Source organism: Sceloporus occidentalis, unplaced genomic scaffold (genome assembly GCF_023333645.1).
Source record: "Sceloporus occidentalis isolate IW3139 unplaced genomic scaffold, rSceOcc1.0.p SCAF_4, whole genome shotgun sequence".
NCBI classification, from domain to species: Eukaryota; Metazoa; Chordata; class Lepidosauria; order Squamata; family Phrynosomatidae; genus Sceloporus; species Sceloporus occidentalis.
This window is the reverse complement of record NW_028316984.1, coordinates 78,901,003-78,923,559: the sequence shown is the minus strand read 5'-3', so window position 1 is coordinate 78,923,559 and position 22,557 is coordinate 78,901,003. Positions and strand designations below refer to the sequence as shown.

Genomic DNA, 22,557 nt, shown 5'->3' with positions numbered 1-22,557 from the left:
CCAATATCCTTACATGTGTTGCCTCTTATCTGTTGTAAAGTACTCTGTAAGGACCTCTCCTTGGAGACAATTGAGAGCAGGTCTGCTCCACCTGGTGCCTAGTTTTTTGTTGCTGTTCTATAAACCCTAGATAGCATGGCCAATGATGAGCCATTTTATGTAAGCTAAAACTATAGAGGGCAGCAGTTTGGGGATGGTTGGTTTGGGGGCTTCAGTTTGTGCAGGCTACAGCAGTCTGTCTGATGAATGAGCCTAAATGATGAGCTCATATTTATTACCCCTATTTTGACTAGTTTGCCCTGATGGCTTGTCTGCTCCTGGGTTCAGTCCAAGGCTCCAAGTTAACCGTTAAACCTTTAAAGTCCTAAAAGGTCTGGGGTCTGTATACTTTAGGATATGTCTGCTTCACCACCAAAGAAATACAAATGGGGGAAGGGGGGGAGCGAGAATGGAAAAAAGACAGGCAGTGATGGTTAACACTCCACAGAATCATTAAGGTTTTCAAATAGAGCTTGGATAATTTGGGGGTTGGGGGCCGAACTATAACTCTCTCAGTCCCCAGGCAAGCATGGCTGTGGATTTTTCCTCTCCTGGAAACCATGACCTCCTAATTCTATGTAGAGCCAAAGTGCCAAGGGATCGTATATCACCTCTGAGACTGTGTGAAACAAAGGTGCAGCATAAGCTTTTGTAGATTTGGGTGCATATGAGGAAATAGATGATTGTGTGTCTCTTTTTCCATTCTCCCCTCCCCCTCTTCCCCCATTTGTATTTCTTTGGTGGTGAAGCAGACATATACTAAAGCATACATGTCTCTGTGTAGAACCAAAATGTGAAGTCGAAGGCTTTCATGGCTGGCGTCCACAGTTTTCTGTGGGTTTTCTGGGTTATGTGGCCATGTTCTGAAAGAGTTTATTCCTGACGTTTCACCTGCCTCTGTAGCTGGCATCTTCAGAGAGTGGTGGCATGAAAGTATGTGGGGTATATATACTTGTGTGACCCTTGGTTGGGAGGAAGTGATTTATGTGTTAATCTGTGTGTTGGCCTGTTGTTGAATGGCAAGGCCTCAGGCTGGGAGGATATGGGAGGTGGATGTGTGTCTATTCAATTAGTACTCCGTTGTCTGTGGGGAAACCCCTGACCCCGGTAATGTTCAATTGCATGTACTGAGTCTTGAGTTTGGTGTTCTTCAGGACTGGTAGTGTGGCAGAATGGTTAAAATTCAGAATTTTACTAATGCTCAGGAGCTGAAGATGATAGTGCTGACATGTACGAAGAGCAAAGTAAAATTATCAATAATCAATAGTTGATAACAGTAGCCAAACTGTGTTTACTTTCAGTGTTTCTTCTTTCCTGCAGAGATTGTCCCGGTGCTTGTGGATGTCAGTGGCCTCCCTGTGTGTTCTGACCATCTGCATATCATGGCTTTTGTGTGGGTTTTTTGGGCTGCCTGGCCATGTCCTAGAAGAGCCACCCAGCCCGAAAAACCCACAAAAAGCTATGGGCCATGAAGGCCTTGGACTTCAGGTGGGCCTAGCCTCTATTTGTTCCCCTCTCTTCCGCTGCGTTGTCTTTGCTGGTGACGTTAAGCAGTCTCTCCTATTAGTTGCGTTTTCCAACGAAGCCCAAGAAAGAGGACCCCAAGGAGGCATGGCTTTGCAAAGCCCCCCTCTCTCTCAGCCTTCCCTTCCCGGTCTCCTCTTCCGCCTGCTGCACCTGGCTGGGAAAACTCCCTAGCGCTGGGCTGGGATTGGCTACTGCGGGGGGGGGGGGGTGGGCGTTGGGGGATTGGCTGCATCGGGGCCGGGCGGGGCTGGCGCTGCTGAGCCGCTGGAGGGAGGGTGGGTGAGGCTGGCCGGGGCCCGGGGCTCTCTGCGCCTCTTAGCCGTGGGTGACCTGGGTCTGGCTCCGCTGGGGAGCCCATGGAGGCTGCGCTGCAGCGGGGCAAGCGGGGGCAGCCCCGGTGAGGAGGAGGAGGAGGAGGAGGAGGCCAGGGCGACGGCCAAGGAGGCGCAGCCATGGGGACGGTGCTCTCTCTCTCGCCCAGCGGCCCCGGGAAGGGCGGCGTCGGGGTCCCGCTGCCTCCGGAGAAGGCGGCCCAAGGTCGGGGCAAAGGAGGCGAGAGCCGGCTGAAGCGCCCGGGGGTGCTGCTTTCGGCCCTGACCTGGAAGCGCCTGGTGGCCGCCTCGGCCAAGAAGAAGAAGGGCGCCAAGAAGGTGACGCCCAAGCCGGGCTGCGAGCCCTCGGTGCAGCAGCGGAACCGCGAGAACGCCCGCAAGGCCCAGGCGGGGCCCCTGCCGGTCCCGGTGCCCACCGTCCCCGCCGGGGAAGAGGCGGCCAAAGCCCCGCCGCCGCCCCCGCCGCCCCCGCCGCCTCCCCTGCCGGGCCAGCGGGGCCCTTCCTCCTCGTCGCCCCCGTCCTGCCCCTCTCCGCGGCGGGTGATCGTCCAGGCCTCGACGGGGGAGCTGCTGCGCTGCCTGGGGGAGTTCGTGTGCCGGCGCTGCTACCGCGTGAAGGAGCTGAGCCCCGCGGAGCCGGTGGCCTGGTTCCGGAGCGTGGACCGGGCGCTGCTACTGCAGGGCTGGCAGGACCAGGGCTTCGTGACGCCGGCCAACCTGGTCTTCGTCTACCTGCTCTGCCGCGAGGCCCTGCAGGGCGATAGGATCGGCAGCGCCGCCGAGCTGCAGGCCGCCTTCCTGACCTGCCTCTACCTGGCCTACTCCTACCTGGGCAACGAGATCTCCTACCCGCTCAAGCCCTTCCTGGTGGAGGGCGACAAGGAGCGCTTCTGGGACCGGTGCCTGGCCCTCCTCCAGGGCCTCAGCCCCCAGATGCTCCGCATCAACGCCGACCCCCACTTCTTCACCCAGGTCTTCCAGGACCTCAAGGCCGAGGGGCCACAGGCCAAGGACTCCGCCGCCCCCAACAACAACAACAGCAAGCACTGGACTATCAGCCTCGACCGCTGAGCAGGACGGCCCTCCCCCCGACACCCCCCTCCGGGCTCCTCTCCTCCGGCATGGCCTCTGGAGGGAGGCGGGATGGAGATCGGGGGGCAGGGGGCACGGAGGGGGACGTCCCGGGGCAGACTCCTTCCTCCCTTCCCCTCCATGACACAGTTGGGAGTTTCTCCCCCCTCCCTCCCAAAATCCCCCTAGACCTTGAGCCGGAGGTGGGTTGGTATTGAGGGCTTGCTGCAGACCCCTCTCCAGGCTCCATTTTCCAAGCCACACCCAACATGACATCAACCCTCCTTTCTCCCAACTGCGGCATCGGAACAGTTTGGAGGTTGCGGGGGTGGAAGGGAGAAGACCTGGGTCCCGAGGCCCTGTATCCCTCTTGGCCCTTCCTCTTGCTTGGCCAGCCTGGTCCTAACAAGGGCTCATGGTGCGGCTGGGTCCTGGGAGACAGGGAGGAGTGGTTCACTTTTCTTTCCTTCCCTCCCTCCCGCCTGGGGCTGCTGTCCTTGTGGGTCAACCCGAGGCACCGTGTATTGAGCAGGGTCTTCCTAGTGAGGAGAAGGACCCCCTTGCCCGGCCAAAGCCCCACCGGTGGATCCCCGTGGCTTGGGCTCTCTGTGCTGCTGCTGTGAAACACAGTACAGCCAAGGCATTTCAGTCTTGTAATTCCTTCCCTGCCCATCTCTCTCTCTCTCTCTCTCTGCCACCATTATGAAGCAATCCCTGCATGTATGTGTCCTCCCTGCTGTTGGTAGCTCTGCCATCGTGGTTGTTCTACAAAGTGGACGATGGCCACAGACACTGATCTCCATCCCTGCGAGTCAATGCCTTTCGTGGATTTCTTTCCTTTCTTTCCCCATCTGCACTTGAGGGGAGGGGCGGGTAAAGGGGGGGAGAAGTGTGTCTGTCCACATCCACACTTCAGCGAAGTGCTGCTGCGGGGGGAACTGTGTTGCTGCTATTTTCCCTGTCCCTTCTTCGACCTGTTCTTTCCATTCTCCCCCTTCCCAAAAGCCCCTTCCCATCTGAAGCAGAGGCTTGGAGCTGTCCATGGTACTCGCCTCCGAAGACCGATGTACATTTGCACATCCTCAAAGCTTAAGAAAACCAACCAACAGGAAAACCCAAGCCGTTTCATGGTGTTTGAATGTAACAGAACAATGTCTGACTTAACGGGATGTTTGTGCCAATGTTGCTCAAATGTACAATAACATATTGTTTTATATTGTATATTTAAAAGAGATAAAACAAAAATTAATGAGTGAGCCTTTGCCATTCTCTGATCATTTCAGCACTACTACAGCAATGAAGGAGAGGTGTTCAAGATGCATTGGGGCCGGTGAGGCAGAGAGGAAGGAAGGAAGGGAAGGCAGTCCACTTTGGGGCTTTACGGTCAGCATGGTTGATGCATTAGTCCTTGGCTGACGATTTCCTAAATGGTTGTGTTGGCAGGAGATCTCAGACTTGCTAATGGGATTTGATATTGAACTGTGGGCCATCTTATTCCAAGGCCTTTTTAGATGAGAGACATGTTCTGTGATGCCTTCAGATCTGGCCCTAATAAATCTCAGACTAAAGCATTTATTTTTAGTATGTGTCTCTCTCTGTGTGTCTACACACACACATACATACAGTGTGTGTAGTACAGTTATAATTAAAATATACAAAGGATAAAACTGCTTAACCCCTGTTATGTTAATTTGCAGAGGCATGGAGAATTGTAAATGAAATCCTATGACAGATACATTTTAAGAGAGAGGGAAAAAAATCCTAATGAGAACCTTTGATTTTAACCATTTTTGTAAAGACCTCTAAGTCCAGTGCTGGATGTCTTTTGCTAATCGTGAGGATGCCTCTCAAAGGGCAGCTAACAAAACAGAACCAAACTCTGGTGCATATATTAAGAGCATGTTGTTGGCTTCGTTGTGCTCTTTTTTCCAGGCAGGAAGACTCTTCCCAGACTGTCATTCTTAATGCTCTTTAGTCTTCTGAAGAATGCTGATGGGCAGCTATCTCTGTGGTGCTTTGTAATCTTCTAATTCTATTACTTTCCAATGCCAGGCTTAGGTTTTTGAAAGCAATTTTACCCTTCTATCTCTTCTACCACCGTTAATATGAAATATGCTTTTCCTGCTGCCACCTCCTTCATGATGCTGTATGAAAATCTCATCGCAGTATCCTGGGTTTTGCTTACCCCCCTTTCTTTTTAAAAAAGGGTGTATAAAATTCTCTGGTGAACTGTCCATGGTTCTGTATTAAGCTTACAAGGTCTGTCAGTCCTTATATCTGAGAAGTTTTCATGTTATTTTTTTCTGGGTCTTTACAAAATATTTTTATTGATGGTTCAGAAAGGAACCTTAATAGAGTAACATCAGATATCCAGATCCAGTGACACATGACAGGAAACACGATGATCAGTCAAAACATTGAATGAGAAGATCTCTGTTTACACAGCATTAGTGTAACCCAGAAGGAGGCTACTGCCCAAATGCTTAGGACATACTACTTAAGACTATGAAAAGCTGTATGTTATTATTGTAGTAGAAAGCCAGTAATGCCAAGTTCCATATGTAATTTGGCCTGTGCTTTAGCCATGTCTGTTGAATGGACAATGAACTGATAGACAGGTCTTGAACGTGAAATAATTTAGAGAGGGGTGCTGATCAATGTGGATGAAATTAAAAATGCGGGGAAGCCAAGACCTGAGTAATAAGTTCTGCTTTGTGTTGGCATGCTGCCACTGTGGTTTTTATTTTAAATGGGTTTTGATCCCAGTAACCTAATACGCATCCAGATTAGCTCAGGCAATCCATCTTCTAGAAACCTGGACTCTGTGTGTGATGAATTCACCAGGGAAGGCTGCAGTATGGCCTCTTGGTAGAACAGGAGTGCTGGAGTTGTCAACCAAAGCTATTCCCCCCCTTATAATGTGAAGCCTGCTACATCGTCCAAACTGGAACATTCTTCCTTTCTTCTCATTGTGAGAGATGTTCAGATTTTGACTTTTTAGCACAGGATAATTCAAGGGTTTACTGAATAGATGAGGCCAATTGGGTGTCAAAAGCATTTTCTGACTTTCTACAATTACTATTACTGTCTGAGACCAAATCATATCCTTATGAACTGAATCATTACAAATGTTTACTGGTCTTGGCAGCTGTTAGTTTACAGCAGTGATTTATATATTGGTCTGCCTCTGTGGTGCTTTGTATTTCAATATACTTCCCAGCTTCAGATTAAATTCCAAGGTATCCTTTTGCATTAATACTAGTACAGTTAGAAAGTTTAAGAGAAATGTGCTGGGTCCAGAACAATGCCGAGAAAGCAAAAATCCAGGCTTTATGCATTAATAAATTGATCCAGTTACCAAGACCACCTGTAGCTTCTTCCAGTCTTACAGGCATTCCTGTTGGCTCTTGCCTATGCTATAAATTGTTGTTTCTGTTGCTCTCCATGGGAAAACTAACATGTACTATTGCAAAGGGATCACCATTTAGTTTGCCACTAAATATCAGTGGAAATAGGTTGTACTCTAGCATTCCATAGAATCATAGAATTGAAATTGTATTTTGACATGTAATAATATGGCTTCTGGGTCAAGGACTGTAGCGGTTTAAAAACTTTCCACGCATTTATAACTTGGGAAAACTGAACTGCAACTTCTACAATTTTACTGCCAACATAGTTGATGTACATCCATGCCCTGCCCTGGTGAATTCTGGAAGTTGTCTTTTAAAAAATTAACTTTCTCAGTTCTGTGGCTCTTTGATCTTAATCCTTCACAAGTGCCAAGTGAAAAATGTTCCCTTCAGCCTTACATGGCCAGTACTCTTTAAACTAGCAGGAAAGCATAAGACTTGGAACTGATTATTAAAAAATCAGTTAAATATTAGTTGTAACATTGCAACTGTGACATATGTTCAGAAGACAAAATAATACTTTTGTTTTTAGATGATGTCACAGAAGAGCCACTCCCTCTTGTAAAAACAAAAAACTTTTAAAATACTTTTTTAAACTTCTCATACCTCCACCCACCAAAATGTGATTTATTGTTGGATCACCTATTTGATCAGTTTAATAGACTATACATAGCTAAATTAGTCCAACCTTCCCTAAGCTATTAGATGCCCCCTGATGTGTTGGGTGACAATTCCCAGATGGTATGTCTATTGAGATGGTGTGAGTTGTAGTCCATCACATCTGGAGGTTGGAGGAAGGCTGATTTAACTGATAGGCTACCAAAGGCTACAATCCTATAAGCAGTGAGGTGGGAGTAAGTGCTATTGACTTGCAGGCAAGCGTATGATTGCACTGTAAAGGTTGGACCTAGCCATCTGGTTGAAGGAAATATATTCCCTCTTACCCAACCTGATTTTACGTCCCAATTTTTGTATGTACCTTTAAATCATGAATTCTGGTTAAATTATATAAGCAACTTCCCGATTTTTTCCAAAATGTTGAGTGTGCAATGCATATTATTTTTTCCTTAAAACCTTTAGACAATTGAATCCTTCTCTGAAGTTTACACACTGTCCAGTCTAGTTCATGCTATTTGTTATTTTGATTAAAGAGAACCCAGACAAGCTGGGCTGGGTTCCATTGGTCAAATGCTACCACATTGTATAGGAGCATTTTGAAAGGTATAATGGTCTAATAATGATGAGGTTTAGGGATTCCTACATGTGTATGTCCTCCCTGGTGAATTTGTTGCTTAGCATTTTTGCAGAGTTGTACTAAACAGTACTGTCCTCTTGGTTTGGCTAATGGCCAGGAGAGTCACATGTATGCTGTTTCTATACTAGAAGTGGGCATTCCCCAAAATGCAAGGGTCCCGGAATGACACCCACTATTAATATTTAATAAGGGAATTTTATTAGCTAAATTAAAAGGAGATAAGAGGGCTCAGGCAACTCAAAGTGGTGACCAAGCCTGTGTATACCGGTTCCAAGAAACCAAACTCCAGAATGCAAATAACAAAATAGTTTTATTTATGAATCAATGGGAATCACCATTCACACGAGATGCTCACTCATGCACACTGTTTGAGAATCATGGTGTGGCCAGCAATACTGAGAAGTCAAGCAAGATATGGACAGAGAGTCTGACCTCAAGCAAGATCCAGGAGTTTCCAGGAGAGAAGAATGGGAAGGGAAGCTGTCAATGGCTGGACAATCAGTGCAGATGTCTTTGGACAAAGGAGGTATCGCTCTCAGAGGGAAATATTCTTGGATTTTTGTTTATTTGTAAACACAAGGTCTATCACCCATCATCACTCCTATCAGTGAAGGGATTATGCAGATGTCAGTCTTGATCAATCTATCTTTGGCTACGTGCTCTTGAGTTCCCGCATGATGAGCCTCCCAGATCACTCAATATGTTCCTGAAACTCCTTATATGGCATGGCTCTTGTTTGGCATTATGTGTGCTTTCATGGCTAAGTGCCTTAAATGATCCTTTTAATATTAACTTTATATCAGAAAGAAAGGGGTGAATGGAGGATGGATCTTGGGGTAACACCATCTCAGGAGAGTTATTTCATCCGAGTCTGCTTGCTTCCATATATGAAGGAGGTGTGAAATCAGCTTTTTAAAAATCACTTGCATCCTAGGATGGCAAAACTCTTTCTGTGGAGCAAGGGATGCTGCCAGTCAGGAGCTGCCCCATATGATGAACCACTCAACTATTTATGTCCCTCTTTTCTGTGATTTGCATTCAGGCCCTGGACTGACTCTGCCCACTCAGACGAGCCACTGCATCCTTTCTGGGGGAAGGGGAAAGAGAATAAATGGCTTTGTGGTCAGAAGCACCCTGGCCTCCCAAAGTTCTTGTGTCCTTGGTTAGTCTTCACTTCTGATATCAGCTTGTTCACTAATCCTTTCTCCTGGGAGCTGTTCACACTGCACATTTAGAGTGCTGTTATTCCACTTTAACTGCTACAGTTCCATCCTATGGAATCTTGGGGTTCATCGTCTAGTGAGGCTGCCAGACTCAGACTCAGCTGTCTGGCTGAGAATTCTAAACAACTTTCCCTAAACTACAAATCCCATGATTTCATAAGATGGCTGTTAAAACAGTGCTATAATTCTGGAGTGTGAATAGGTCCCTGGTTTGCTCTTTGGTCTCGACTGGTGCCTGTTTCCACACTCTCTGCTTTCTGGCTCACTTCACACTGCTCATGACAGGGACCTGTCCCAGCACTCTGAACAGTATCATTAAGGACATTACTTATGAGCATACAAACCCATTTTACTGAATCAAGACCATCTGCTGTCTGCCTTGACTGGCAAAGGCTATCATAGCTCAGTTCCACACAAGCCAGAATATTTCAGGAGCAGCTCAAAGTATTCTGGCCCCAGAGCTGCCCTAATGTCCTTGCTGTTACTGATCACTGTCTGTGTTGGCTAGGACAGCTGGGAGCTGCAGTCCAGACACATTCAAAGGGTGGGCTCTGCAGACTGTATATTATGTGATTATTTCATTGATGGAAGGAACCATCCACTGAATTCATCAGGCTACTCTGTGGCCTGGATAAATCCTGAAGGAAAAGCAACGCAAAAGGGACTTGAGGGAATGGGATTGCCACAGGTGAAAGGATGTTTGCTTTTCTAAATGGACTGCACTGGTTAGTGTGACCAGATCCTTGACTGGACTATAACTTTAGAGGTTCTGCATCTCCTTCCCCTTTGCTACTATGGTCCCCAACTACATATTTCACCCTTGTCTACTGTGAGATAAAGTAGGGTTCAGATGGTCATAGAAAGTAAGGAAAGATGAAAAGCAAAATGACTCAAGAAGGAACTATTCAATTGTATCCTGTCTTTGGTAGCCTAAAATTTAAAAGTACATACACCCTATCTCTGATCATGGACCCAGGCACTAGACCCCTGATGGAGATAAGAACAAGGTGACAGACAGGGTGGCAAGCTCTGTCATGTGGCATAGCACACAAACCCTGCATAAAAGGGATTGCAGGGTCCAATCCCTACTACCTCCATCTTACACCCCAGGCAGTGATGAAGTAGCCTCTTTTGATGTTTAGAAAACAGGTTGGTGACGCCAATCTCTCTAGGAGCTCTTCAACCAACAAATTAGATTCTAAGTCCAAGGACAGACCTGTGCATATGTAACTTGGGAGGGTCTTTATTGACACTGTCTTGCTAATGCCAGATCTCCAGGCTCACAAAGTCATCTTGAGATAGAGCTCTTTGCAGATAAGATGGGCTATATGAAGATTAGCATTCATGTTGTGGGGGATGAAGGAAGAACAAGAAAGGGGGGGGGGGGATCTTGATTTCCAAAGATACATCCATTGAATACTTTCTAGCGTAAAAGGCCAAGGGCCAAGATTCAGTTGTGTACTTAGGTATCTGACTTCAGTGGAATTAGGACTTTCCTTCCTCTTTCCACTGGAGCCTTCTGGAGCATGAAAACCTGCACCTGAAGGTCTCCTACCCCTCAAGAGCAGACATTTAGAGTTCACATGGAACTGCAGGGAGTGAGGGATCAATTCTGACTGAAGACACAGGGATACACCATTGGCTCTTGGTCACTCTCTTCAGTTAGTTAATATGGGTTTCCAATACAGACAGCACTGGAAGAATTTTTAATGAAGACAACAGCTGATCTCTGCTAACAAACATAAAATATAATTTAATGTTTTGGAAATTACCTGAGGCCCTTTACCTGGATTAAGGTAAGTATAGAGACTGTTGGGAAAACTCTTCTGGTTCTTGCCACTAACTCAGGCATCTCCACAGTCTGAATTGACATGGAAGTCAGATGTCATCACTATTGTCATCATCATCCTATTTGTTTATATCCTGCCTTTTCCCCAGTGTGTTACTCCAGACAGTTTGGAAAGGTTAGAACAGATAGGTTTTTAAAAATCACATTATAAAAAAGTTTAAAATATAATTAAACTAACAATAGTATTAAAGGCAGCTAAAAATATGACCATTAAAAAAGATGACAGTACAAGACATTCTGAAACACCCTTTCCTTCCAAGCAATCTGCCCTCAAAGGCCTGCTGAAGTACTGTAGATCTTCATTTGCCTACAGAAGGATATCAGGAAAGTTGCCAAGGTAACTTCTTCAGGAAGGGAGTTCCAGAGCTTGGGAGCAACCACTAAGAAGGCTTTCTCCCTGGAAACAGGCTGACACCCAGCAGAGCTGCTGTATGAAGGTAGTTGCATGGGACAATATCTGAAGTTATCACTGGCAGCCCACCCATGTCCCCACCTGGCATTCTGTACATACTGCTGAGAGTTTTCTCCCCAAACAGAGATTTTCTTCCAGACTGAGACAGGGAAAGAAAGGATTCCCTATCCTCAACATGGCTATTATGATTACATTAGTTATCAGCTCATCCACCATTAGTTGATGGAATTTGCACTGAAAAAACACATGAACCTGAACAATAGAAGCAAAAATACAGATGCAATAAAGGTATCACCGTTTTCTTGGATACTATTATACTTTGCTACCAATACAGCTGGCCCAGATATGTTTACAGCTGCAATTATTTAGTTTGGCTTTTTGAAGATTCATGGTAGAAAATCTTGCATTGTGATGGACTTTGAAAAGAACTAGAAGCCTCACTTCAAAGTCCATCATGAAGTGTGAAAGGCTGATTGTTCCCCAAATTACCCTCATTTCCCAAAGATTCAGGGAAGGGAGAGGGCCTCAACTGCCTGATATCAGAGACCTCTCCCTCTTCATTCTGATAAATGGAGAAATCGGGGGAGGGGATTTGTTATAACCCACCGCAGACAAAAGCTTTATTTATGGGGGGAAATGTGACCACTGTCCTGCAGGATATCCTAAGTGCTTGTCATCAATATACTGTATTAAGTAGAAGTACTAGCTATTTCCCTCACCAACCTGCTTCTCACTCTCATTCTCATTCTGCCTTTTCTCTCCTGCCACCTTTCTTTCTTGTAGGACTTTCCTTCCTTTCACCCCTATGTTTATTCAGCCTTGTTCCCTCTCCTCTTACCTCTGTCCCCTGATGGTTTTCTCTCTCTCTCTCTCTCTCTCTCTCTCCAGACTGTTTGGATTGTTTAGGGTCCTGCAGAGAAAAATATCACATAAAGTTGCCTATTGGCCCTGTGGACAAATGAATCACTCAAGCCTGCCTCCAGTTTTGTCTTTCCTGTTTAGGATGATGGTTGAACATGGTATTGCAGGCTACAGATTTTAATTCACTAGAATTGTGTGTTTATGTGCCTTTAAATCACCTCTCGACTTATAGCAACCTTCAAGCTTCGGGTTTCATAGGCTTAGAGCTATAGTAAAAACACACATGCACTCATTGTCTTATTGTTATTTTAAATACCATTGTCCAAACATTGGGTTAATAATATTTCAATATATATTTCAAGATGATCTGTTACAGTACACATACTTTGTGCAGCTACCTTGGGTCCATTTTAGGAGAAAGCCAGGATATAAATCCCACAAATAATAAATAAATACGGTACTGAAGCCCAATCCTGTGCAGGCTTGCTTTGAAATTAATGGGTGCATGCATACACTTAACCACATATAATCAGGTGTAAGTGTTATTTTTCTTTGGGAAATTAGAAATCACGTGGTGCTCCAGTTTACTTTCCCCTTCCTTTTTGGAGCTAAAAGCAACAAATCTGATTCAAAACCTACCTATTCAGCTTGTGGTTTTTTTATTGTTTAATTCATTTGCCTGCCTTTTCCTTATTATAGGACTGAAGGCAGCTTACAACATATGTGAAAACCAGTCAGCTAAAACTAAGTTACAAAGTTAGAAAACAAATTAAAAGTACAAAATTACCACATTAAAACCAACCTTTGAATTAAAAAGTAGTTTAAAATATGAAGAAACACAATAAGAAAGTGTGGGGGGGTGGGGGGGGTGAAAGAATAAAGCATTGTCCATTAAAAAGGCCCTTCAGGTCAGCCAGTGAATAAAACTAAAGCTCATCTGAATAAAAACATCTTTATTGAGTTGGGCTGGTTCATTACTTGGCCTGTTCTTGGGTCAAAGTAGTGATAATAGGTTGAAAATCAGTAGTGGGTATATATTTCCCCAGATATCAGGAAATCAGGTGCAGATGACTTCATGTCTTCATGAGACACTGCAGAATTCTCCACCTTCTGCAGAGGGATGTGGCAGTTTGCTTGTTTTTCTAAATACAGGGCTTCAGAAGGATGTGCAGGAAACTAATCTGTCAGGAAGCACTAGTCTCTAATCTGGAAGCTCTTCTGTCTAATCTTTTATAGGTGGGGACCCTCTGTAGTTTACTTAGTGGAAATATACTCTGCACTTGCTCAGGGGAATTGTAATCTTGCCTCACCATATGTTCTCTGAGCCTTAGCACAGAAAACATATGCTCAGGCTGAGCGCTAGTCATCCCTAGCTACAAATTAAGTCCTGCTTTTGTTATTTATTTATTTTTAGCTCAGATCTCCTCTCATTTGGACTTTCATCTTTCTAAAGTAAGTTACTGTAACAATCCCATACTGGTGAGAGAGAGAGAGAGAGAGAGCAAAAATCAAAACATCAAGCTGCTAAAGGATTGTGGCAGCTGAACTCATTTCCAGATCTGCCAGTGTAGAAGATGTACTGTACTGGATTTCAAGCAAGAGCAATTTTGTATTTTCCAGATTTATGCTTCTGACTGTGTTCAGGATGACTGACTGGCACAATTCAAGCCACTCCATCCTTCCCCCTTTTCCCACTCTTTCAGTTTTCGATGTCAATGCTTATGTAGCCAAAATAGTATCAGCCACCCACAAGACAGAACTATCATCAGGAGGCTTAGGATACACTAACGTTTACAGAAGTACAAACAGTGCTTCCCCTTTAGAGAACACCCCCTCTGCTGTGTAAGAGACAAAAACAGAAAATGGAGCAGCAAATCATAGCTGATATCCCATCAATGAACACATTGGCATAAGTTGTCCTACACATGTGGAGTGGTTATTTGGATAATGCATAATGGTCATAACCTGTTCATGACAGTGTAAGCAGAGGTGCAAGTATGGAACTGTTGTGCATGTGAAAGTATATTCAACTACACAGAGTAAGGTGAAAGCACGTTGCCTCTATGCATTTCCTTTGTGCCTTGGAATCTATCCACATACGTTTCGTTGATATTCCATGTAGGTGCTGTGTAATGTCATGCTGTGATTTATGCTGCATTAAAGCAATATAGGATCTTGGTCAGCATGCCTAATGAAAACAGAAAACTGACCCCGTCTGTGTGCGTGTGTGTGTTTTCAAGGAGAACTCCACCCTTTATTACGAGATGTTGGGTGGTGTACAATTCAGATCTGTTTCAACAGTATAAAGCAATACAGGATTTAAAACAACAAAACAATTGAAATGGACTAAAAGCACATTTAATCATTGAGGAGACTTTTGCATCTCATTGACCAGAAAGCCCTGGATCGAAAGGGGTTAGGCTCCCTCAACCAATTTAGCTGAGAGGCATGTTTGAGTGGATAGAACTGTTTAATCCTTTTTTAAGGGGGGGGTTGTATATATTGTATTTTTTAAAGGTTGTATGCTGCTTTGATTGTGGTAACAAAAAGCGGGATATAAATTAAAGTTTTATTATTATTATTATTATTATTATTATTCTTTTGGGTTTACAAAAGTTGAACCCAGGGCATTTATGGCTTTAAAGCAACAGAAATGGAAACTTTTGGCCTTTTTTATGGGTCCCTTAGAGCTCTAATATCATCTGGAGAGTCCCTTCTCTCTGTCCTACCACCTTTGCAGGTTCATTTGGTGGGGGAAGGGGAGGGGGCCTTCTCAGTGTCTGCTCCCAGACTTTGAAACTCCCTCGCTAGGAAGGCCAGGATGGCCCCATCCCTGCTCTCCTTCTGATGACAGCAGGCCAAAACATTTCTGTACCATCAGGCTTTTACCAACTAACTAGAGTTGGGCTTTTAATGCTGTACAATTCTGTGTTTTAAGGATGTCTTTTAATATTTTTAATGTTTAATATTTTAATTCTATGCATTGCTTAATTGGTTTTTTAAACTTATCATTATACTTTGATTGCTTTGTATGTTTTTCAAAAGTATTGTTAGCTCTTTTGAGTCCCTTTATCAGGAGAACGGTGCGGTACAAATAATAATTATCATCATCATCATCATCATCATCATCATCTAGGTAGCATTAGATTGCAGTTTTCTTCAGGCCTTAAACTGCATAGCCAGTAGGGACAGCAGATGGGACCTGTAGTCCAAGAATGTCTCGTGGACCACAAGTTATCATCCTCTACTTTAAAATCAAGTGTCCTGGATTGGGTTTGGGAGCTCATTGGCACACAATACAGATGAGCAAGAAGGGTAGACTATGCCCTGCATGTGTGTGTGCCCCACCAGGCTGTTGGGCCCTTTACATACATTTCCAAATACCAATGGGCAGATGAGAAACTCATTAGGGTGAATGTAGAGGTCAGAATACAGGAGAAGACTAGGAAGGCTCCAGTTCAAATTCCCATGCATCCCAAAGGATCACTGGGCAACCCTGGGCCAATCATTATCTCTCAGCCCAAACCTCTTCACTGGCTTGTGGTAAAGGTAACAGGAGTTACCTTTAAAGAAACTGGGTATAGAAATCTAGTGTGCCAGTCAATCTGCAATTCCTGCTTCTTCTCAGGGAGTAAAGATAAAGAGGCCATGTCTGATCCATCACTTGGCCACCCTGGTTACCTACTGAAGTTAATGAGAGGTCATGCTGTGGACAAATGGCTATTCAGTGAGTGTGAGGGAGGCCTTCCAACTGATAGGACGACAGCAGTAATCTGAACAAAATCAGACTGCAAGAGAGTCATCCTGGCAAAATAGCTTCAGTACAAAATATATGAGCAGTAGGTTTGAATGCTTTGCTGGCCTGTGATAATACCTTCCCCTGTTAATAACAGGCCTGCCTTCCCTCTCCTGGAGGAAATGGAAGAATCAAGACTCTTTGTGAAGACCTGCCTTCACCCCAGCTGTTCAGGCTTTGCATTAGCAGTTAATCGGCTGTGTGTGCGCACACACGTTTGTGTTTATCTAGGTCTAGCAGCTGACGGTTGAGAAGGGACTGAATGGAGACTGCTTTCTCAAGGACTGAACGGTTACTGCTAACTAGCTAGGGAATGATGTGGTTTGTAATGCAGCACATCTGGATGGTGCTCAGTTGAGGAAGGTTGTCCTGGGACATGTTTCCATCAGCAGAGTCCAATGACCGATTAGAATAAAGCTACAGGGTGATGCCTGATGCCTCCATGACTGTGCAAACTGATAAACATACAGTACATATTAAAGCCACAATACTTTGGATCAAGGTGGATGCCATTGTTCAATGTCCTAGCAAATGAACAATCTTTTCTCACTGAATAAATAAATCTCTTTCATCGTGTAAATGTAGGCTCATATCCTTCTCATAACTAGTAAACTATTTGCATATGAAAATCCATAGTTCTTTGTAAAGGAGTTTCTAGCTTGGACATCACCAGGCTAGTTATCTATGTGCAAAGAATATTATTTCCTCCTTTGTGTGGATGAGCAATGGCATCCCTATGCACATTTTGGAGTTACACAGTCATGAATCAGCGTTACCACTTCCTTTGCTATGGATGTTTATAGATTTATAATGAATTGCTATATCTAGCAGCCTCTCTTATATATCTATAAACTTGACACATGGCAAAGACTCTCAATTGTTCAGTCTAAAGAGATAGGGGTGGAAGACCACACTTAAAGTAAAATTGATTTTTCTACAATTTTTGACTAGATCAACCTCCCATTCCCACTCATTCTGTTGATAGACCTGTACCATAGCATGAGAGAAACAAAACATCACTTTCCCCAAAAGAACATATATACATTTACAGAGGAGACAGTGTGGTGCAGTGATCTGAGCATAGGAGCAGGACTCTAGAGATTGGAATTTGATTCTCTGCTTGACCATGAAAACATGCTGGGTGACCTCTCAGACCCAGAGAACCCCATGATAGGCTCACCTTAGAATTGGCATAAGTCAGAAATAATAATAATAATAATAAAATCTTTATTTATACCCCGCCCTTCCAAAAAGATCAGGGCGGCTTACAAATACAACAATACAACAATTACAGATTAAAAGCACAGCAAACATCAATACCAATACAAAAACAAAAATAAAAAGCCCCATTAGCCCATCCTCATGGCCACGGAAGAGGAGGGAGGCCCGCAGGATGTTTAGTCGGGGAATGCCTGCTTAAATAGGAAGGTCTTGAGATCCTTCCTAAATTGGGCCAGGGTAGTAGATGAGCGGAGCTCAATGGGCAGCGTGTTCCAGAGGGCAGGGGCAGCTGTGGAAAAGGCTCTTCTAGAGGTAGAAGCTAGCCTAGCCCCTGGCACCTTCAGCAGTTGCTGCCCAGATGTTCTGAGGGTGCGAGGCGGATTGTACGGGGAGAGGCGGTCCTTCAGGAACCCTGGGCCCAAGCCATTTAGGGCTTTATAGGTAATAACCAACGCCTTATATTGAGCTCGGAAGCGAGTAGGCAGCCAGTGAAGATCTTTAAGTATAGGTGTTATATGGCTGGTCCTGGTAGCACCAGTGACCAGCCGGGCTGCCATATTCTGTACCAATTGAAGCTTCCGAGTTTGGTATAAGGGTTGCCCCATGTAGAGTACGTTGCAGAAGTCCAATCTCGAAGTTACCAGAGCATGTACAACAGTTTCTAGGTCCCTCCGGTCCAGGTATGGGCGCAGCTGGCGGATCAGCCGAAGCTGATAACAGGTGCTCTTGACCGTCGCATTCACCTGAGCAGTTAGATGAAGCGACGAATCAAGAAGCACTCCCAGACTGCGGACGGAGTCCTTCACAGGGAGCGTGACCCCGTTCAGGACAGGTGGAACCACCGCCATTCCCGGACCGGGGGAACCTATCACTAGTAGCTCCGTTTTCTCTGGATTTAGTTTGAGTCGGTTTTTCCTCATCCAGTCCATTACTGACTCCAGACAGGCCACGAGAGGAGAAACGCCATCCCCGGTCACTGCATCAGTCGGAGACATAGAGAAAATAATCTGGGTGTCATCAGCGTACTGATAACCCCGCGCCCCATGTCTCCGGATGATCTCTCCCAGCGGTTTCATGTAAATGTTAAATAGCATGGGAGACAGAATGGCTCCTTGAGGGACCCCAGTTTTAAGGGCCCGCTCGCTGGAGCGCACGTCTCCCAGCTGCACCATCTGGGACCTCCCAGAGAGGTAGGACCGGAACCACTGGAGCGCAGTGCCCCCGATCCCAACCTCCGCCAGGCGCCCCAGAAGGATACCATGGTCTATGGTATCGAAAGCCGCTGAGATGTCCAAGAGCACCAACAGGGACACGCTTCCCCCGTCGATGCTCAGACGGAGATCATCGACCAAGGCGACCATGGCCGTCTCAACCCCGTGACCCGCCCGGAAGCCAGTTTGAAATGGATCCAGATAATCAGTTTCATCCAAGACCGCCTGAAGCTGGATCGCAACCGCCCTCTCGATCACCTTCCCTAAAAATGGTAGCAGCGAAACAGGCCGATAATTATTATGTACCAGGGGGTCGAGGGAGGGCTTTTTTAGGATCGGTCTTACGATGGCCAATTTAAGATCCGATGGAAACTGCCCATCCCTCAAAGAGGTGTTAATTATCCGATGTAGCAATGTCATTACTACCGGTCCCCCCTGGGCCGCTAACCACGAGGGGCAGGGATCAAGAGAGCAGGTCGTTTTCCGAACACTTCCGAGGATCTTGTCCACATCCTCGGTACTCACCAACTCAAACTGATCCAGTGTAACACAGTCCACGGAGGCTCTGGACACTTCTACCCTAGGCTCCGCATTGACATCGGCGTTCAGACCTTCGCTTATGCGAGAAGTTTTATCCACAAAAAAGTCATTAAAAAGGTCGCAGCAGGCCTTAGAAGGTTCAAGGATCTGGTTCAGGGCAGGAGGGAGCTGAGTTAGCTCCCTGACCACCCTGAACAACTCTGCCGGACGTGACTCAGCGGACGCAATACGAGCACCATAGAACGAATTCTTTGTTGCTCGTATTGCCTCTCCATAGTCCTTCAACAGCCGGTCTAGGAGAGTCTTGTCGTTTAAGCGAAGGTGTTTCCGCCAACGGTACTCTAGTCGTCGCAGAACCCGCTTCCTCGCCCGGAGATCTTCCGTGTACCAGGGCTTACGATTGGAAGCGGGCCTGAGAGGACGCTTGGGAGCGATTCTGTGTATAGCCCCAGAGAGACCGGTATTCCAGATACCGGTAAGGGCATCAACAGAGTCGCCATCATTTCCAACCGTGAGCCCCTCTAAGGCTTCTTGGAACTTCTGAGGTTCCATCAGCCTTCGAGGGTGGACCATCCTAACTGGTCCACCACCCCCGGGAGGGATCTGGGTAGAAGCCTTGATTTCCACCTCTACCAGGAAATGATCCGTCCATGACAAGGGGGAAATCTTAGCAATTTCCACCCACGGATTTTCCGCATCCGTACAGAAGACCAAATCGAGGGTATTACCCGCACAGTGCGTAGGACCCTGTATCAGCTGGGACAGGCCCATGGACGCCATGGTCTCCATGAATTCCCGAGCCGCACCGGATGGAACATAGCTGGCCGTGAGGGAGATGTTGAAGTCGCCCAGGACGAGAAGCCTGGGCGTCTCCAACATCAGCTCAGCAACCAACTGTGTCAGCTCGTTAAGGGAGTCCGCTAATGCACGGGGTGGCCGATACACCAACAGAATCCCTAGACTGTCCCTAGCCTTTAGGGTCAAGTAAATACACTCGATGTGGGTGGTCTGTCGGATGTGGTTCCTGGTGAGGGACACGGTGTTCCTATGTACCAAGGCCACACCCCCCCCCCGCCCACCTAACCTGCGCTGGTCCTTCACCGAGTACCCGGCAGGCAGGGCCTGAGCCCACACAGCATCCCCTTCAGGCCCCAGCCAGGTCTCGGTAATGCAAGCCAGGTCACACTTAGAGTCCTCCAGGAGATCAAGGAGGATGTGGGACTTGTTGTTAATAGACCTGGCATTGCACAGGAGCAGCGACAGGGTTTGTGGCACGGTTGGAGAGACCCTCAGGTCCTTTAGGTTGGGAGGGGGACAGGAAGGCGGGATAGATATAATGCATCTATCTCGCCTTCCCCTGGAACGCAAGTCCCTTCTCCCACCGCCATACCTCCCCCTGCCCCACACTACCTCGATAGGAGCTCCGCTCTCCCAGATGTCATCCCTGGCCCTGGCATCCCCCGCGTCCCTAACCTCCCCCCAACCCTCTATGGCAGCTAGTGGAGCAGAGGGCAGCCACTATAGGCATCCTCATGCTCCCCGGGCTAAAACAACCCTCCCACGCTCTGATCGGAACTGCGCAATTGCGCAGTTCCGCAGCTGCGATGTTCCCCAAGTCCAAAGGCGGCTCTCCCGGGGGCGGTGCGCAGCTGCGCACCTCGAAAAACCCCGGGAGGAGCCGTCCGGCAAAGGGGTGCAGTCCAGCGATGGCAGGGCGACGGCGGCGTCAGGCGTGACGGCAGAGGGGGCGTGTCGGGAGGGTCCGGTTCCCCGGCTTTTTATCCCCGCCGCTCTCACCAGCGGGGCTCCTCCCAAACTTCCCCCCAGATAGTCCTTAAAGGGCCCTCACGCCCAGCTGGCCGCCAAACGCCAAAGCCAGACAGTCCCGGTCTCAATGGGGATGTTCCCCAAGTCCAAAGGCGGCTCTCCCGGGGGCGGTGCGCAGCTGCGCACCTCGAAAAACCCCGGGAGGAAGCCGTCCGGCAAAGGGGTGCAGTCCAGCGATGGCAGGGCGACGGCGGCGTCAGGCGTGACGGCAGAGGGGGCGTGTCGGGAGGGTCCGGTTCCCCGGCTTTTTATCCCCGCCGCTCTCACCAGCGGGGCTCCTCCCAAACTTCCCCCCAGATAGTCCTTAAAGGGCCCTCACGCCCAGCTGGCCGCCAAACGCCAAAGCCAGACAGTCCCGGTCTCAATGGGGATGTTCCCCAAGTCCAAAGGCGGCTCTCCCGGGGGCGGTGCGCAGCTGCGCACCTCGAAAAACCCCGGGAGGAGCCGTCCGGCAAAGGGGTGCAGTCCAGCGATGGCAGGGCGACGGCGGCGTCAGGCGTGACGGCAGAGGGGGCGTGTCGGGAGGGTCCGGTTCCCCGGCTTTTTATCCCCGCCGCTCTCACCAGCGGGGCTCCTCCCAAACTTCCCCCCAGATAGTCCTTAAAGGGCCCTCACGCCCAGCTGGCCGCCAAACGCCAAAGCCAGACAGTCCCGGTCTCAATGGGGATGTTCCCCAAGTCCAAAGGCGGCTCTCCCGGGGGCGGTGCGCAGCTGCGCACCTCGAAAAACCCCGGGAGGAAGCCGTCCGGCAAAGGGGTGCAGTCCAGCGATGGCAGGGCGACGGCGGCGTCAGGCGTGACGGCAGAGGGGGCGTGTCGGGAGGGTCCGGTTCCCCGGCTTTTTATCCCCGCCGCTCTCACCAGCGGGGCTCCTCCCAAACTTCCCCCCAGATAGTCCTTAAAGGGCCCTCACGCCCAGCTGGCCGCCAAACGCCAAAGCCAGACAGTCCCGGTCTCAATGGGGATGTTCCCCAAGTCCAAAGGCGGCTCTCCCGGGGGCGGTGCGCAGCTGCGCACCTCGAAAAACCCCGGGAGGAAGCCGTCCGGCAAAGGGGTGCAGTCCAGCGATGGCAGGGCGACGGCGGCGTCAGGCGTGACGGCAGAGGGGGCGTGTCGGGAGGGTCCGGTTCCCCGGCTTTTTATCCCCGCCGCTCTCACCAGCGGGGCTCCTCCCAAACTTCCCCCCAGATAGTCCTTAAAGGGCCCTCACGCCCAGCTGGCCGCCAAACGCCAAAGCCAGACAGTCCCGGTCTCAATGGGGATGTTCCCCAAGTCCAAAGGCGGCTCTCCCGGGGGCGGTGCGCAGCTGCGCACCTCGAAAAACCCCGGGAGGAAGCCGTCCGGCAAAGGGGTGCAGTCCAGCGATGGCAGGGCGACGGCGGCGTCAGGCGTGACGGCAGAGGGGGCGTGTCGGGAGGGTCCGGTTCCCCGGCTTTTTATCCCCGCCGCTCTCACCAGCGGGGCTCCTCCCAAACTTCCCCCCAGATAGTCCTTAAAGGGCCCTCACGCCCAGCTGGCCGCCAAACGCCAAAGCCAGACAGTCCCGGTCTCAATGGGGATGTTCCCCAAGTCCAAAGGCGGCTCTCCCGGGGGCGGTGCGCAGCTGCGCACCTCGAAAAACCCCGGGAGGAAGCCGTCCGGCAAAGGGGTGCAGTCCAGCGATGGCAGGGCGACGGCGGCGTCAGGCGTGACGGCAGAGGGGGCGTGTCTTTATAAAGCGCTTTATTTGTAAAGGACACGAGGCAGAATTGAAATGAAACAAAACAGAGAATCTAGGAAACACTACAGAGAGAGAGAGAGAGAGAGAGATAGATAGAGACACACACACACACAGAGAGAGAGACAGATAGATAGATAGAGACAGAGATAGAGAGATAGATAGATAGAGACAGAGAGAGAGAGATAGATAGATAGAGACAGAGATAGAGAGATAGATAGAGACAGAGAGAGAGAGAGATAGATAGAGAGAGACAGAGAGATAGAT

At 48.1% G+C, this 22,557-nt stretch overlaps 1 protein-coding gene across 1 annotated transcript; it reads left to right on the top strand.

Annotated features, from left to right (window-relative positions):
• The first annotated feature begins 1,980 nt into the window (after positions 1-1,980).
• Positions 1,981-3,058, top strand: CDK5R2 (cyclin dependent kinase 5 regulatory subunit 2). Its single transcript, XM_089520417.1, has one exon. The coding sequence runs from the start codon at positions 2,019-2,021 to the stop codon at positions 2,967-2,969; it is 951 nt and encodes a 316-aa protein (XP_089376543.1). The 5' UTR covers positions 1,981-2,018; the 3' UTR covers positions 2,970-3,058.
• The last annotated feature ends 19,499 nt before the right edge of the window (positions 3,059-22,557 follow it).

Excerpts from the sequence above, each read along its gene's own strand:
- CDK5R2 (XM_089520417.1), top strand. The coding sequence starts at position 2,019 with ATGGGGACGGTGCTCTCTCTCTCGCCCAGCGGCCCCGGGAAGGGCGGC.